The 18,497-nt window shown below is 36.4% G+C and overlaps 1 protein-coding gene across 5 annotated transcripts; it reads right to left on the bottom strand.

Annotated features, from left to right (window-relative positions):
* Nucleotides 1-801: 801 nt before the first annotated feature.
* On the bottom strand, nt 802-18,208 carry LOC111274686 (B-block binding subunit of TFIIIC). 5 transcript variants are annotated; one of them, XM_022859528.2, is made up of 17 exons: nt 17,647-18,208; nt 16,641-17,040; nt 16,493-16,564; nt 16,273-16,335; nt 11,176-11,385; nt 9,750-10,349; nt 8,881-9,633; nt 7,688-7,969; nt 6,893-7,048; nt 6,367-6,800; nt 5,469-5,934; nt 4,942-5,271; nt 3,561-4,326; nt 3,376-3,434; nt 2,544-3,020; nt 1,771-1,809; nt 802-1,177 (listed from the first exon to the last, which is right to left on the bottom strand). In XM_022859528.2, exons 1-17 carry the CDS (start codon nt 17,985-17,987, stop codon nt 992-994), a joined length of 5,634 nt encoding a protein of 1,877 aa, XP_022715263.2. In that variant the 5' UTR covers nt 17,988-18,208; the 3' UTR covers nt 802-991. The 5 variants fall into 5 exon arrangements, with proteins under 5 accessions (XP_022715263.2, XP_089611150.1, XP_022715265.2 ...); XM_089755024.1 differs by having other exon boundaries at nt 16,493-16,548; XM_022859530.2 differs by having other exon boundaries at nt 17,937-18,208.
* Between the last annotated feature and the right edge of the window lie 289 nt (nt 18,209-18,497).

Below are 18,497 nucleotides of genomic sequence, written 5' to 3'. Positions count from 1 at the left end.
GGTTTTTGTCTCTCCACACACTCCAAATTCCAGACTCTATAATGTAGGACTAGGTAACTAAAACCCTGTCGTTTTTATGAATTGTTGCATGAATCGCAGTGACTTTCACTGCTCGTGCTCACTTTTCAAGCTTTAAAAAAAAAAAAAAAGAGAAGCTTTTTCCCTTGGTGTTTTTGTCGTTTTGGGCCAGCAGTAATGTAAAAAACTTTGTCTTGTCGACAAGGGTTGTTAAAACATAATTGATGGGAACCATTTTCTTTAATGCTGATTCTGAATCTGATGCAACAATCTTTGGGCCTGTACAAGGTTTTTCCAACAGCAATAGGATTAAGCTTTTAGACTTATTTTCTGCTACCAGTGTTTGAGACAAACCTTCAGCTGTCAACAGCTTGCTCGCGGTTTCTCCATCTTTGTTCTCGATTTAATTCACCAACAGAATCCATAGTTCCAGACCACCATGGATTCCATGGTTTCTCTTTTTGCACCCTTCTTGCTTTGCTATGCCCTCCCTCAAGAAGAGTTCAAAAGTCCGAGCCAAGGGAAATCGCTACCATACACCGAAAAGTTCTTGAGTACTTGAAACTCTCTTTTATGCGTCTGTTCATACACTGGAAAGTTAGAAAGAAGAGCAAACTGCACTGCTATCCATGTTTTACAAGCAATATTTGAGCAAAGGTTAGAAGACACGGCTGACATCTTCCATGCCATCGCGATCTTATGATCTGCTGCTATGCCATATTGATTGCAACCGTTTCACTGGGTAGTCAACAATGGAGCCTACCTACAATCTATAAACAAGAATGACTGCAAAAACATAGTTGTAAACAAATTCCAAGTTGACACTATATCTTTTCCATCCATCCGGTATTCAGTTTATACATTCAAGATGAGTAACTTCAAATCAGCATTGTTTAGTATAGAGGTTATTCAGTGGGATGACAACAAAACAAAATTGCAGCTTCTAACTGCATCTCTCTGGGACCGATGGTTCCTACAATAAAAATGTACTTGTAGGATTTGCGAAGAAGTGTTTGCGGCAAACCATCTTTGATGTTCTACAACCACTCCCAATTAGGGTTGCCAGAAGGGCAGGAGGACCACTACCTGTTGTTTGAAGCATCTTCTTCACTATGAGATGTTTATCCAATATCATCAATTCCAGCAACTTTCTACAGCTCTACAGAAAGTTTAGAGATGTGCATTAGAGGGAATTTATGTTAAAGAGTAAGTCTTTATCAGTAGACAAGCATATTAATCAGGCAAAAATTACTGGTTGTAAGCATACCAGCATTATGGACTCAATACATGTTTGATGGATAAATGAACACACTTCAATATTTAAATTTTTACTATTTTCTCATTATGTTATCCTTTTCTCTCTCCCCTTCTCTGTGTGTGTGGGTTGGGAGGTCGTGCCAGGGAATTGGGGGCGGGGGGGGGGGGTGGTTAGTATTCGTCCTACCTAGGAACCTACTTTGGTTAGAGCACAACATAGTAACTTATCCATCAAAAATGAAAAAGAAAAGAATTGCAACTCTATATTGGAACTTCTAAAGTTATCATCATCCATGATTGCAAGTTACACGCAGAAAAAGTCAGATCAAACTGCGGAAAATGTTTTTTTTTTTCCAAACACCTAATTCATTTATTATGTGATGATTATCAATTATGCATTTTCCAATCTTAGCCATAGGGTGATGCAAGGCATTCAGCATGATGGCTACAAACTTCCACCTTCACCCTCAACAAAAGAAAAATACAACAGCATACCTGGGGGATTAATACATCCATTCGGCAGATAATATCCTCCTGATTAATGATTGAAGAGAACAAAAAAGAAAGTCAGGAAGGCATATGATAAAAACACATTTTGTTAACACCCCACCTTGACAAAGCCAATTTCATTGACCAAACCACCATCACCAACACTAAGGAAAGTCATATCCAAAGCAATGGGCAAAGCACCCAAAAGAAAGGTCATGGAAAATATAGAATGAATAAAAGGAGAAACAAAAACAAATTGAATCTTTTAATCTTAACATTTGTTTTGGCTTCAATTCACCAATGGCAAAAACGATTCATTTCAGTTTGATTTCAAGTTTTGTTATTTTATCTAGTCTAAAATTTGAAATTGAATTTTTCTTTGTAGAAAAAAGAATCCAAAGCTAGGCTCAAAAGAATAATTGCAAATTTGAAAGCCCTTTAAAAATCTGAAAACTGAGAAATAACTTACTGAACCAAACTGTTAAAACTTAATTAGAATTTTTTTTTTTAAAATTTAGAAACCGAATACTTCAATTCAATTCAAATTTTTTTTTTTTTCAAAACACATGAACCAAACCAAACTGAATTCATGACAAGCAAAAACTTTCCCTATGCCATTTAAAACAGGTCACTGCAAGTGTTAAAAAAGGCCCTTTTTTAGTGAAATTGAAAGTTCTAGTCAGTCATATCACTTCAAATTCTCAAAATTCTTGTTCATCACTTGCTTTCAGAAAACCATGACGTCAAATCAATAGAATTGTCTGCAGAAAAGCCCTTACCTCCAATATCCCAGGATTTTGCATCACAGTACCAAGGACATGGCGTATAAGTCCATTGTAGACCATGCTGTTGATGGTCCCATCTGCATTTATCCAAGGCAATATAGGCACCAATCTTTCACCTGAAGATCGCTTATAAATTACACACTCATTATCCCCTTCCAAGGAACCAACTTTACCAGCCATGCAGCTTTCATTCACATTGTTAGTAGGAATTTCATTCGAAGGTAAAGCATGCTCTTCAGGAAGATTAAGAATAGTAACTTTGTGCACATCACCAACAGTTACACTTCCCAATAAGTTAGCAGCATCAAGACTCTGACTTTCTTGCTGAAGGATCAAGTTGCCATCATCCTTTTCTTGGGACGTTAGTGACAAAGGAGGCTTAAGATCTTGATGGAAACAAGAACTTGAGGCAAGAAAATACTTGGAATGGTATAAAGCATCAACAACACGAACAGAATCATAAGCATTGACCTGTACGAAAGCCAGCATGACATCAGTGCACAACGGTTTGGTAATGAAAAGTTAAGAAATTGTCTAGTGCTTTGACAACAAAGTACGGACTACCAAGCCATGCTCTTATCTCCCTCTTTCCCCAAAAGGACCACAAAACTGTTTTCTAACAGAAATGAATGCCAATGAATAGCCTAAATTTTTTGTTTTAACCTTTTCTACTGTCATGGCTGGAACATGACTATTAATAATTTAAGACCTGTTCCAAAATAACCCCTCCCTTGCACTATTGGCAAGAAGCCAAAGAGGAAATACATATTTGAGAAATATTTCATATAAAACAAAATGAATATTCCCAATGGTCAATTATAACAACCTTTAAAGCTCTTCCAAATGCTTGGAGCGTATCAATGACAATTTCAGGCATCTTTTCTCCTGCAGAGGAACATCTCAAAACACTCAATGAACTGGAAGTTACATACATATATCCTCTTTTCTCAAATATGAAGAGGAATCGCAAGCACAAACATATCCATACACAAACAAAAAAAAAAAAAATACCTGGCATATTGACAAGACTATAAATATCTTCTATGCTCAAACCTTGGTCACCAGCCTTCTGAATTTCAGCACAAACAACCTTGATGATCTCAGGATCAAAGTGACTGCCGTGTCCTCCATCAGAAGGTTTTGACAACAGATGCTCAGTATAACTAGCCATAGCTTCCCAAGGTGACTCACTAGACTTCAATGCTATGGTGACATTATTTCCAAACTCGAGCATTTCCTTTATATGGTCCAAATTAGTTGAACTACTTTTAACCTTCTGACTTAGGGTTTCGTCATTCACAAGCTCAGGGTTGAAAGTCTCCTCATCCTTGAACAATTCTAAAGCATTGGCAGTGGAAAATTTTGTGCTATACACAGATACCATGATACTAGGAAAGCCCTTTTCTCGTCGTGACACAAATTCACCTTCTGCTATGGATTTTAATTTTTTAGCCTTATCAGTATCACATAATTCATTATCCTCAGCTCTACGTTTTAAGCTTCTCAAGTCATCAGCTTCTCCAACACCTTCATCTGGTAAGCATGGGGAAACAGAAAGTTCACCAGAAGAAACCAGAGAAAATAAATGGAAAATATCACCACATTGCAAATCTGCAGTAAGATTAATCCCCCCTTCCATAAGATCTTTTTCTCTTTCATGAATCCAAGCAGAAAAATTAGCTGCTCTCTTTCCTGTATTTCGAGGAAATGTAGACTTAGAAATACTGTGCAAGAACTGTTGAGAAAGAGCAAAAGGTTGACCACAAGTACCACCAATCTGCCAAAAGTTGAAGGAAATTCGGAGTCAGGAAAATGCAGGTAAACAGAGGGGTGAAATTGGGGTTAGTAGTAGCACATTAGATAGAAGACAAGAAATGATGCAGTTGAAAGGAGCTGACATGGTGAGAACAACTAAAAGGAAGGCAAGGCAAAGACATGAGATGGTTTGGCAATGTCCAAAGAAGACAATCACTTTATATAAAGCAAACTTGAAAAAGTTTAATTATTAATACCAGAGTTGCCACCAAAGACATAGACCAGAAAACACACACCAATATGACTCTGTTTTACTTGTTGATAAGATTAAAAACAGACCTGCCCCAGCCCCACTCACCAGATTTACCGTTTGAGCTAAAGGCAGAAGATGAAGGTACCGTTATAATGGTGATAAAAGCCAACCACTAAGACTCCAAGGATATCTTATTGAATGTCATAAGATTTTGACTGAAATGAAAAGTTAACTCTAAAGAAATTGGTGAGTGGAGATCTTTATTGCATCCTTATGCCTCTTATTCCATAAGATTAAAAAATACCACCCTAACAGTAACACTTCCATGTAAATTGCATAGATTGCAATAATTTAAAAATATAGAAGGTAGAAACTGCTACTTACCATAATTTTTCTATCTCTAAGGTAGCTAAAAGCTGCAAAAAGATCATGTTCTGAATACCGGCGCAAAGTTTCTGCCAGCAAATTTGGAAATGGTGGTGCTGTAGATGTGCTCAAGAAAACAAGCTTAAATAGTTCAACAGCATTAGAAACAGCCAAAGATCCATGTACTTGTCTGCCAACACCATTTCCTACATTCCAAAGTTTAACTAACTTTTGATGAAAGCGATGGTGTTGTGAGCTTTGAATAGAGCCTTTACGATGACCAGCACCAGGCCTCCCTATATCCTCATCTTGGGTAGTTGGTGAAACCACTTCAGGTCCCTGTAGATCCTGCTAGGCGAAACAAGAAAGAACACAATAATTTCACCTATCCAGATTCCAAGGGTACTTTAAAATATTGGGAAACACTGCCCACCGATGAAAATCAATAAAATCTTTTCAACTGCAATTTGACAAATATTATGAAACTTTGGTAGCATTATTGGAATAAAACATAAAAGATGTGAGCCATAAAGATCAGGAATTACATAATCCTCTGAATTCATGTTTATATTCGACCACTCAGCAGATACAGATCCAACCCTTTTAGAGGCCTCTAATTTAGCAATCTGTTTAAACCGAAGAACATCCTCCAAAGCTCTTTCTATCTTTCTGTCTTCAAAATCATCCCATCTTTCTTCCTCAAAGCCTGCATCTTCACCATGTTCAATGCCATTGGAGAATTCAATTGATGAAGATCGGACAAGAAGTCTGCAATCACTGTTGTTGGATGACCTATTTTGGCTTTTCTCAAGATGCATCACATACCGTTCACTAAGCATATTGCATAGTTTCATTAATGCTTTCCTAAATTTTGCACTTCTTTTTAGGGATGTCATTCTTCTTGCGCAAGCACGAGGAGGTGCTGGAAGGCCAGCAAGTGAAGTCCAATCTACACGGTGAAATTTAGCCCCCAAAGCAGCACGGTATCTTGCATATTGGATTACCAATTCCCTGCAAAGAAGATGTTGATGTGAAACACAAACAACCATAATATAACCTAAGCAAATAACATAATATACATTTAACATCTTCCTGTTCTGATTGTCACAAGACTATATCTAATTATCTATCATCAAGTAGACCATACAGACAACTACTAAATGCACATAAAAAATGTTAAACACAAGAAACAAACAAAGTTTGAGACATACTGAAATTCCCCCAATCATGTGGTTCTCAAACCATTTATAACTTAACCAAATTCCAGCTAAGCAAGCATCATTAGTTGGAGATAAGTCACACATAGACCAAAATAGAAGGATATGATAGATCTATCCTTTTTTGAAAGTGCTCCTACATCCACTTTCTATTCAGGTTGTTAACTCTAGATATGTGTTCTGGTGGATTTCCATACAGTCTAGAGAATATATTACTACCATGTACCTGTCTGCTTCATCTGTCCATAAGATCCTTTTTTTACGTGTTGGCTTCATTTTTGGAAAGGCATACTGGCTAATTAAGGAATGACACTCCTCATCTTCTTCATGTGACCCTAGCTTATTTACAGGTTCAACATGATCAGCTTCCTGATATGCTTGGAAGACATCAGGTCCCACTGAAGAAGCTAAAGAATCATATTCTTTTAGAGTGAATCCATCAATGCCAGCACGTAGTGTCGCAACCTCCTGTTCGTCCAATTGTATGGTTCTTGCGTCAACTGTTATACTCTCTATCGATTCCACCTTTGAAGATTTCTTTCTTTTCCGAGAAGATGACTGTTGATTTCTTTCTAATTGATGCTGCTCCTCATTGCTATTTGGAACACCCCGAAATCTATTAAGACGTTTTTGGTTCTTATCATAATACACACGAAGCACCTGTAAATAGAAAATAAATTGTTTAAAGCAAACAAATAGTTATAACTGATTGGTCACAAGGCAAATAACATTAAGCAAAATATAATTCTAACCTGCTCTAAGGTCAGATTAAGATCCTTTGCAATCTTTTCGCAGTCTTTATATGAAAGTTTTTCATTTAAATTATCCTTCATGATTCGCTTTAGGAGCTCAGCACGCTGATCAGCTGTCATTACTCGAACTGAGGCCCATGATCGATTAAGAAAAACCTGCAATAACCACTTTTCTGAGAGAGCTTTTATACATTTCACATAGCAGGCTATTACAATGGATATAGGTGCAAGCAACAGTGAATATAACTTACAAAAAAACACACACAGGCACAGAAAAGTTATTAAACCAAAGGCTAATAGCCTATGGCAGCAATTTTTATTTTGATACATCGGAGGTCGCAGCGTGGGAATAGGGAAATGAGTTGCAGGTGCTGAGATTTGAACTCCAGACCTGCTGTTGCCACCTCTTAAGAATGGCTACATGAACCACCTGAACTAAGCTCCGTGTTCAATATGCCAGCAATTTACCTAAGCTTATAAATAGGAATTCTTAATCATCCACAAAAAGTAATAGAAACAGACTAATACCTAAAGTGACAGCTGAACTTAGCATCACAACAACTTGGTATTATCATTGTAAATTTTTAAAATGAGTTGGAGCCTAATCTAATTTCGTAAGAATCCCATCCACACTCCCTATTTTTTCAAATTTTCTTTTATGGACTATATCTCCTATTTTTACAATCCATTCTTACAACTAAAATTATAAAATATCAATTTTTATTTTATTTTTTCAATTATCAACCACACCTGTGCCATGAATTTTTAGTCTAGACATTTCAGTCTGGTGCATACCTCATGAACAGCAGATCCAGGGAATGCATGCAAGGCAGCTCTCGGATCAGCAGCTGCATAACAATATTCTAAAGTTTTCCAATAGTCATCGACAGCTTCTCTATTAGACAAGATGAAATCATGCCTAATTCTTGGACGAAGATCAAGAGATCTAAAAGTAGATGCAGCAACCAATGACAGTGGTTCCTCTATGTAAGGTTTAAGCTCCATAGCATGGGTCAAATTGGCATGTGGTACCTTTACTATGTTATTTGAACATTCATCAGGTACCAGCCGAATCAACTACATCATCAAATAAATTGTCAGCCAAAGTAATAGTAATATATGATACAGGAGTATAGAGAGAAATTAATCAAAAAGAATCTATACTGAACTAACTATTCTAATTTAAGAAACATACCAACAACAAGTATGCACCTCTAGAAACTGTCTTAATTTTGTCCATCAGTTATCTTTATAGGAAGACATTAAGTACTGTTAGCATGCTCTAACAGTATTTCACATTTTACCAATATATTATTGGAATGTATTCTATCTTCTGTCTTTTCCAGCAACTAAATTAAAAATGGATGCAACTTATCAAGTGAATTTAAATTCACATAAGACTGCTCGGAATTATATGTCAGCATGAATCTTTTATATATGAACAGTTTCAAATCTGAATTCTGCTAATGCCCATCAAATTTTGCTATCATTATATTCTTAATAACCTACACTCACATGGACAACTACCATGGAAGAAGACATGAAAAAAAAGGCAATTCCTCAAGCACATATTCAACCAATATAACATTAAACCACATACAATTTTATTGGATTAAAAAAAAAAAAAAAGGCAATGACTACAAGAGAAAGGCATTCTTTGAGAGCAGCTACCATCGTATTTTTTATATAAGGCAATAAAATATTAAGCCTTGTTCATCTAAAAATCAAATGCTAAAGTTTAAATTCAGTGGAGGATCAATAATTTAAAACAGCCATCATTGTCTTGCAACAATGCCACTAAGATGTCAACTACATGATTGGATAGAATACAACCCAGATTATTCATGTTCTAAAACAGCAGCAGATGCATGATCTCCAAAGAGAAAGTATGGTGAACAACATTAATGAAGGAAATACACAAAAGTTTCCTGACGAATGAAATATTCTTGCATAATTAACCTACTGCAAACCTAGCCAAGTAACTGTACCTTCAAGCGCCGTAGGATGTCAATGAGCAATGAAAGTCTTCCAGTTGCCTGAGTATCCATTAGAAGCTTATACTCTTGAATGGGAAGATCAGAAAGACAAAAGCCTTTCTTACACTTCTCAATCATATCATCAAAGTTTAGAGTAGTTCCCACAACTTGCAAGAAAAGTTCAAGTGGAATGGCCTTGATGGCTGCTTCCAGTGAAAATAAAATGCATGAGCCATGAAGATTGTTCTGGTCGTGCAGGTGTTTCTCAAGCGATAAAGCATCATCCCAACCATGTGAACTACTCAAGAAACCCCACAAAAACCCATGTAGCAGCTTTGAGCGTACCATTTTTGCCATTACAAAACCATTAGCACGCATGGCTTCTGATTTAGTAGCTTTGGCATCAGAAACATGGCTCTGAGTTCTCTGGACACCATCTAATACAGGAACTGGATCACTGTTTTTCAACTTCGATGATCCACGGCCACGAATTTGCATTTCAAATGATCTCAATCTGTCATGAATTTCACTCAGCAACTCTGGATTTAAAGCTTCAACAGATGGGTGCAGAACCACCTGGGTAATACGGCTTCGCCCACAATTTGTGACAACAGGCACATTAATGTGCATGCATTTGCAGTGTCCTTGTTGCTGAAGCTTCTTTAACATTCGATCAACTGTCTTCCTGTCCATTTTTGTGCTCTTGTCCTTCTCAAGTTCCACAAGCCATCGATACAATTCAGGTCTTAAAATGAACTTCTCATCCTGCAAAAGAAAACTAGAATAATGTTGTATCTCTAGAATTATTGTTATAAGATAGGAAACAAGGTTATAATCCCAAAATGAGTCTTCAGTCAAGTGCTTGGCATAAAAGAAAATACCTGTAAACGTTCGAGTATCCTCTGCTCCCTTCGAGCACCATCAGCAGTCAGAACTTGAGTTGAATATGTCTGATATGAGCCAGAACCAGGAGGTTTCAACACATTAAGACCTGTAGGTTCTGGTGGAGGAGCATTTATTTCACTTTCTCTAGTAGCTAAATCAAGTTCTGCATCATGACCAGTATTACTTCGTTCAGTTTGAAATTTTTGTATGCCGTCAGAATATAGAACTATATGGTTAGTTTCTCCAGGGGAGCCACAAGAAATATCAGTATCATTTTCCATATCATTCACATTCACAGGAGTAGAAAAACCGCCTGCAGAAGTTGAGGGATCGTATTCTAGAAAGTTTTGGTTCAATCCATTAGGAACTTCTGAATTGCCAACATCAAGATTAGAAGTCTCATTTTCATCATCGGCATTTTTTGATTTAATGAAAAATGCATTTGATGATTTAGGATTAGCATTCCCAGATGTCCAAACTCGATATGCTGTAGTCTTTTTATGGTTTTCAGCTTGCAGGTGCATCCCAAACCTAGAGAACATGTTAAAGAATCGAGAATAGCTCCTTTTCTTATCAATTCCAAGCCTCTCACACACCTGCTCATACCACATATGAACATGAAAAGTTACCAGTTTGGATACAAAAGACATGCTTTTGCAGGGATGCTACATGCAAAACCAGCCATTGAAAAGGCACAGATAAGTAAAAGGGTAAAAGTACAAAAAAATATGATTAACGCATAAAAAGCAGGCCAATCAAAACCTAAAATAAGTATAAAATAGATAATTATTGCTATCTACCAATTACAGCATTATTCAGGCATGCATCAGTACATTAAAATCAGTGAGCATTTAGGCATTGAGAGTGCCCGGAAGTCAATAGTTCATCTTTTACTTCATTGGGACAAATGAGCGTAAAGTACTGGCCGCAAGCAAATACATGTCATGCATAATATATGTGCATTTCAAGCGATTTAAATCATCCATCTATCATTGAACGTGAAAATACTACAATTAAATTGAGGCAATGCTAAAGCTGATCAATATCATCATTCCCTGATGGAAGACAGAGTCTTGATATAGTTGGACTAGGTGACAACCATAAATTCAAGTGAATATCTTCAACTAAGGCTGCAAAAAGAACAAACTGTAAGAATTGCTAAGACTTGATTGAATAAAAAGCTTGCTCGTGCTTTTTTTACTCCATTAACACCTTGCAGTACATATTCAAATTCAGGAATCATTTTTGTTAAAGCATTAATGCATAATTAGTAAATATCTAGAGGCCTTGATTTACACTTGAAGACACAGTCTTAAGTTTACAATAAATTACTGAGGAAATATCTAAAAAAAACACAGTATCATAACCATTAAGATCAAAACCATTATAATAAAACAAAGCCAAGAAAATAAATGCACACACCGTCATAACAGGTAAACCCTCAGATCCTTCAGCATCAACCATATCATAAATTTGAGTATCAATGGAAAGCTCTACAATTTGGTCAACTTTAGGAATTGTCCTTCCAAACTTCAGCAGTTGTCCTTTGTCAAGATGATCATCACATCCAAGAAGTTTTGGCTCAAATTTCTTTTCAGAAAACCTTTTCACCAACCGTAGGCAAAGTTCAACCTGAAGAAATTAGAAACATTTCACAATGTGGGAAAACACTTATTTACAGCTGGTTGTAATCTTGTAATCTGTATATTTATATTTGTATCTCTAGAATTAAGTATTTGTATCCCTAGAATTAAGGAAGATTTAGTTTCCTAGTTTAACCCCTAGTTAGTTGTATATAAACCTAAGATTCTTGTATAATTCAAAATAAGCAGTTTTTCAATATACATTCAGTTTTCACATGGTATCAGAGCTTTAGGCTTTTCTTGGGAAGCAAAATTTTCAGCCTTCATTGCTGACTTTTTTAGGCCTTCATTGCCGAATCCTGTTTAGGCCTTCATTGCCGAACCCTTTCAAAGAAAGATATCACTATCACCCAATTTGAGGAAATGTTAACTGGAAAAATCACTGGAATACTACAGATGTCTCAGAAACAAGGAGAGTTCAACAGGGAAGAGATTGAAAAGCTGAGAAACTTATTGAAAATCCTTGAAAAGCCTACTATGGTATGTTCTTTGGGTAAAGTTTCTAGTTCAAGTAAAGCTTTCAGTTCTCATGGATTAAATGTCTCGGCTAAGCCTATTACGAGTTCTTGGGTCATTGACTCAGGAGCCACAGACCACATGACACATTCCCCACAAAAGTTTAGTACATATAACCTGTGTCCTAGTAATAAGAAAATTGTTGTTGCTGATGGTTCACTTACCACAGTGGCAAGATTAGGAGATGTTCAAGTTAATCCCTCGTTTGTTCTAAAAAATGTTCTTCATGTTCCAGGATTGTCTACTAATCTGATATCTATACAAAAACTTACTAGAGATATGAATTGCAAAGTAACTTTTTATCCCTTTTATTGTGAATTTCAGGACCAGAGTTCGGGGAAGATGATTGGACTTGCTAAGGAGAATGATGGACTATACTATCTTGAGACATCAAATAACACAAGTAGTATAAAAAATAGTTTACCTTTGTCATTTCTTTCTGAAAAATCTTACAATAAAGACAAAATATGGCTTTATCATTTTCGTCTTGGACATCCTTCTTCTGGAACCTTGAGAAACATGTTTCCTTCTTTGTTCAAAGAATTAAATGTTGAAGATTTTCATTGTGATATTTGCGAATTTGCAAAACATAGACGTGTGTCTTTTCCAATCAGTAACAAAGAAGTTCTACTCCCTTTTACTTGATTCATAGTGACATTTGGGATCCCTCTACAATTCCTAATATTTCTGGTGCAAGATGGTTTGTTTCATTCATAGATGATTGTACTAAGGTCTCTTGGGTTTTTTTACTTAAATCCAAATCAGATGTGAATAGTGTGTTTTTAAGCTTCCAAAACATGATCCAAAATCAATTTGGAGTAAGAATCAAGAGATTTAGGTCTGATAATGCAAGAGACTACGTCAACCAGAGTCTATCCACCTATTTCCAAAAAGAGGGGATTATTCATGAGTCATCTTGTGTTAATACTCCACAGCAGAATGGAGTGACAGAGAGAAAAAACAACCATTTACTAGCCACAACCTGAGCATTTCTTTTTCAAGCAAATGTACCTAAATCTTATTGGGGGGAAGCTGTTCTCACTGCCACACACATTACAAATAGGTTACCTTCAAAAGTTTTGGGATTTAAAACTCCTATGGAACTACTCTCACAATTTTATCCCAACCTCAATGCCACAAACAATCTCACACCTAGGATATTTGGTTGTACATCATTTGTTCATGTTCACAGTCATAACAGGGGAAAGTTGGATCCAAGAGCGATTAAGTGTATTTTTGTGCGGTATTCTTCAACTCAAAAAGGATATAAGTGCTATCATCCTCCTACCAAAAAATTTTATGTGTTTGCAGATGTCACTTTTGAAGAAAATAAACCATTTTTTACTCAACCTTATCTTCAAGGGGAGACTTCATTAATGGAAGATAAAGATAAAGACTTCTTTTTGCTTGATTTGCCCCCTTCTTCAACATTTACACCCATTAATTCTTCTGAGTCGAAACCTGTTTCTGCTGAGCCCAAGTCAAACACTGAATTTGAGTCTGAACCCATTCCAAATACAAAAGATGTGACAAAGGATAATATTGTTCTTGATTCTATGAAGGAATTACAGGTGTACTCAAGAAGAAAATTCCAAATCCTGAACCAGTGCTAGTCCAAGAACCTGATCCTAACTCTGAAAATGAGGTAACTACAGTTTTTGACTTTGTTTCTCAAAATGAGCATGAATCTCCTAAAACTATAACTAGTGATTACGATTTGCCTATTGCCATTAGGAAAGGAACCAGAGAATGTACCAAGCATCCACTATACCCAATATCTAATTTTGTGTCATTTGAAAAATTCTCACCATCCCACAAAAATTTTCTTGTGAGCCTAAACACTATTTCTGTTCCAACTACATTATCCGAGGCATTATCCAGTGAGAAATGGAGGCAAGCCATGAAAATAGAAATGGAGGCCTTAGAGAAAAATCAAACATGGGAACTAGTAGAGTTGCCTAAAGGAAAAAATCCAGTGGGGTGTAAATGGGTTTTCACTGTAAAATACAAAGCAGATGGTACTGTTGAAAGGTATAAAGCCAGGTTAGTGGCTAAGGGCTACACTCAAACCTATGGAGTGGATTACCAGGAAACCTTTGCTCCAGTTGCCAAGATGAATACAGTTAGGATTTTGTTATCATTGGCTGCAAATTACAATTGGCAGCTTCAACAATTTGATGTAAAGTATGCTTTTTTACATGGTGATTTGGAAGAAGAAATATATATGAAGGTTCCACCGGGATTTGGAGGTCATCTAGAAGCAAACAAAGTATGCAGGCTAAAAAAGGCTTTATATGGCCTTAAACAGTCTCCTAGAGCTTGGTTCAGGAGATTTGCCAAAGTGATGCTAGCAATGGGATATAAACAGAGTCAAGGAGATCACACATTGTTTATCAAGCACTCTGATTCACGGAGAGTCACAGTTCTATTAGTGTATGTTGATGATATAATTGTAACTGAAGATGATGAAAAAGAGAGAGAATCTCTAAAACAGTGTTTGGCTAGAGAATTTTTGATAAAAGAGCTAGGGAGATTGAAGTACTTCCTAGGAATTGAAGTAGCTCACTCACGGCATGGTATTTTTATCTTACAACAGAAATATGTGATGGATCTTCTGAGGAAACTGGGAAGCTTGCATGTAAACCTGCAAATACCCCTATAGATCCTAATCATAAAATTGGAGAAGCTAATGACGATGCTGCTGTAAATAGAGAGATGTACCAAAGATTAGTTGGAAGACTCATTTATCTCTCACATACTAGACTTGATATAGCATATGCTGTGAGTGTGGTAAGTCAATTTATGCATAGTCCTAAAGAAGTGCACCTACAGGCTGTCTACCGTATATTGCACTATTTGAAGGCCAATCTTGGAAGAGGTATCTTATTCAAAAGAAATTCGGGGTTAATTCTAGAAACATATACAGATGCTGATTATGCAGGTTCAGTAACTGATAGAAGGTCCACCTCAGGCTACTGCACTTTCTTAGGTGGTAATCTTGTGACTTGGAGTAAAAAACAGAATGTGGTAGCAAGATCAAATGCTGAAGCAGAGTTCAGAGCAATGGCTCAAGGAATTTGTGAACTACTATGGTTAAAGATTATCCTAGAAGACTTGAAGATCAAGTGGGATGGACCAATGAGACTCTACTGTGATAACAAGTCTGCAATAAGCATTGCACACAATCCTGTGCAACATGATAGAACAAAACACATTGAAGTAGACCGGCATTTCATAAAAGAGAAACTAGACAGTGGGTTGATTTGTACACCTTATGTATCAACCAAAGGTCAACTTGTAGATGTGTTGACTAAAGGTCTCAGCAGTGCAACATTTCAAGAAATTATTTCCAAGCTGGGAATGGAAAACACCTATTCACCAGCGTGGAGTGTGGGAAAACACTTATTTACAGCTGGTTGTAATCTTGTAATCTGTATATTTATATTTGTATCTCTAGAATTAAGTATTTGTATCCCTAGAATTAAGGAAGATTTAGTTTCCTAGTTTAACCCCTAGTTAGTTGTATATAAACCTAAGATTCTTGTATAATTTAAAATAAGCAGTTTTTCAATATACATTCAGTTTCCACACACAACATAAGCAAGCACTTACATAGTGCAGAAGCACACAGAATTTTGTCCATATAATATAATCTAGAATGTTTTACATGATCTTATATGGTATAATTGACTGCAAGCACCTGTATTGGCAATATTGGCCTAGAAAGAATGACCAAAGGCATGAAAACGTTGCATTAATTTCAAACAAAAGAGATCTTACATTGTGTATCAAAGGGAAAAAAAATTCTTAAGAAAAGATGCCCATCCTTGTTCACTTAGTTTGTGCTTACTATGGCTTACAACATCGATTAATTTCCACTAATTATTCAAAAGTTACAAAGTTATAGAAGGTTAAAAAATTAACCACAAAGTTAGAATAAAGATATAAAAAGGAATAGAAGGATAAACAATTAGAATATCAGCTAAATTAGGGACTATATATAAACAGGAATAGAAGGTTTAAAAATAAAATAAAATAAGCACAAAGTTGTAGTAAAGAAGGATTCCGAAGCTCCTCATCTACTAGAGAATAGAGCCAAAGGATTCATTCAACTAACTGCCTTAAATTCAGGTTTAAAACTTAGATGAGTCAAGCTGAGTATGATTTGACAATATTAGACAAACTTTAACAAAGAAAAAGAAGAGAGAGAGAGAGGGAAAGAAGAGTTTGCTAGAAAAGCTTATTACAAATCCTAACAAGGTGTAAACCCATCAACACAACATTTTTCTTAGGTCAAGGTAAAAGAAGAAAAAGTAAATGTGAAGTCTTGCAAGAACTAAGAACTATATCTTTACATCACCTTTTTGTTCACAACAGCGTGTAAATCCTCAACAAGACCAGCATCTTTTAACCTGCGGTAGATCTGAGAACATATATGCAGGACATGGTATGTGGAAGACAAATCCAAAAACCATTAAAGAAAAGCAAATTATGGACTAGATAAAAATTACAATGACCCCCCTTTTGGTTCCTTGGAGAGAGAGAGAGAGAGAATGAAGAAGTGAAGATAGCAGTCTTACATTTCTCCAGGCTTTGTGGCCTGAGGATCTTGTATAACCCAAGTCTCGTTTAATATCTGAAACAACAAGAACCTTCAATAGAAGGAGAATCAGCATAATGGCATAACATCAAATCCATGAATCTAACAACATTCTGAATATAATTGACCTTTCCATTCGCTTCTTCAAGTTTATCACAAACAGCTTTCATTGCGGGTAGATAATCATTCACGAAAATGTTCTCTTTAACATTTTCTAAAGCAAAACCATCATCATCTGGAACATTTTCATCGTCGTACCCAAGACTTTCCACAGTTTGTTCTTCTTTATTAATCTCAAATCTCTGTTGAGAGCCCAAACGCTTTGCATATCGATATAAGTATATCAAATTGGTGGTCACAGGTGAAATGTTTTTGGACTCCCCTTCGGTGCAAGTTTCTTTCTTCCTAATAACTGCCGGTTGCTTCACAATCAACCCTCTGCATTCAAGGTTCTTCAAAATATAAAAGAAGTTCTTCCCTTCAATTCCAAATTCCTTTGCAAGCTGACTTTGTGTCACTCCATTTGTTCTGCAAGTACAATCTGTTAATAACCTGTTTCGGTCTAACATCGCAAAATGTTGTGGTTTCAAAAAAGAAGACAATGAAACTTAAGCTTTCACTAACCAAACTAATCATATCATAATTATTCTCTAACTGCACAATAATAAACCCTAATTCAATAACACTTTGTCGTGTCCACGGAAAGTATATATGTCTGTCCATCTCCGTCAGTTACCAGCCTTCCAGTCTTTTGATCAATTTTCTCACGCTGTATTAACCCATTAATCCATAAATCATATGCAAATACATGAGCCTCAAGTTTCATCAAAATAAAAAGATGAATTCGCTTCAAATAGTATTACTTTTAACTATCAGAACAATCATCTATGAATATGATAATAAATCACGTCGTTAATATGATTGCAATGCCCTGAATTTCGAATTCCTCAAGGATTAATCAGAACAATCCGCCTAAGCTATAAGTTTGGCTTACACATTTAAAAGACAAAAGTTCTCTTAATAATTCAGTAATAAATAAATAAATGCGCGCCATTTGCAAAATTGCATCACAAAACAACACGGGTAACTTTATCAAACTAGAAAAAGCAAATTAGATAATCAAAGAAACCAAACCTAGCGATAGCGAGTCTCTCAAGAGTGCGACGTTGTTGCGAGGAAATTTGAACATTTTCATCATAAAGTCCAACGAAATTATTTCTAAGCTTTTCATCGGCAAAGATTTTTACGTCGAGTTTCTCCGCATCATCAGCGCATTGAATCGAGTCATCGCTGGGGCTAAGAAACTCGGCGTTTCGTGGCTTGAACCGAAGAGAGGGGATGGAGAGTAGGCTTTGCCAAAGGGAGGATTTGAGAGGAGGATGGATGTCGAGTTTCGAGCAGAGAGAGGAAAGAGAAATACCTACTTGGCCATGGAAGCAGATTTCCTCGAGAGCTGAGGAGATGATCGAGTCCATTTTGGTCTACGACGGCATCAGTTCCATCAAATCTTTTAAAAATTTTCGTCCGTTGAGAGCGAAATTTTGAAAAGCGAGGTTGCTTTGAAATCTCGGAAGACGAGAAGACTTTTTCTTCACGTGGATAAAAGATAAATAAGAAGAGAATAGAAAAACCACCGTTAACTTGCGGCACTGTTAGCCGGAGACGGCGCGCAAGAGGGGAGTTCAGACGGAGGGACACGGGGATAGAAAAGGAAATAGGATAAAAAGAAAGATCCCGAAAAACGAAGGGGGCAGGCCGGCCCAGATCAGTCGGTAGCGAGCTTGGTCCTGAATGAATAATTGGTCTTCTAATCAGACTGTCCATCTTCTTTTGACTGAACTTTGTTGGGCCTAAATATTGGATTGCTAAGCCCAGACCTGTTAATACACTTAAAATACCCTAAACCCTAATTTCATTTTCAAACTCTTTCATTTCTTTTTTAGGAGAAAAGAAGCTTGAAATTTAACCAAAATACATCAACTTAT

Source organism: Durio zibethinus, chromosome 26 (assembly GCF_047325235.1).
Source record: "Durio zibethinus cultivar Kanyao isolate XHJ-2024 chromosome 26, ASM4732523v1, whole genome shotgun sequence".
Taxonomy (NCBI): Eukaryota; Viridiplantae; Streptophyta; class Magnoliopsida; order Malvales; family Malvaceae; genus Durio; species Durio zibethinus.
This window is presented reverse-complemented; position numbering and strand designations above follow the sequence as displayed.

What these genes read in the sequence shown, in the direction of transcription:
- LOC111274686 (XM_022859528.2), bottom strand. Translation starts at nt 17,987, where the DNA reads ATGGACTCGATCATCTCCTCAGCTCTCGAGGAAATCTGCTTCCATGGC. An exon ending in GAGAGACTCGCTATCGCTAG is followed by an intron (nt 17,041 to 17,646) that starts GTTTGGTTTCTT and finishes TTGTACTTGCAG; the next exon opens with AACAAATGGAGTGACACAAA. An exon ending in TTAGAGATAGAAAAATTATG is followed by an intron (nt 4,327 to 4,941) that starts GTAAGTAGCAGT and finishes AACTTTTGGCAG; the next exon opens with ATTGGTGGTACTTGTGGTCA.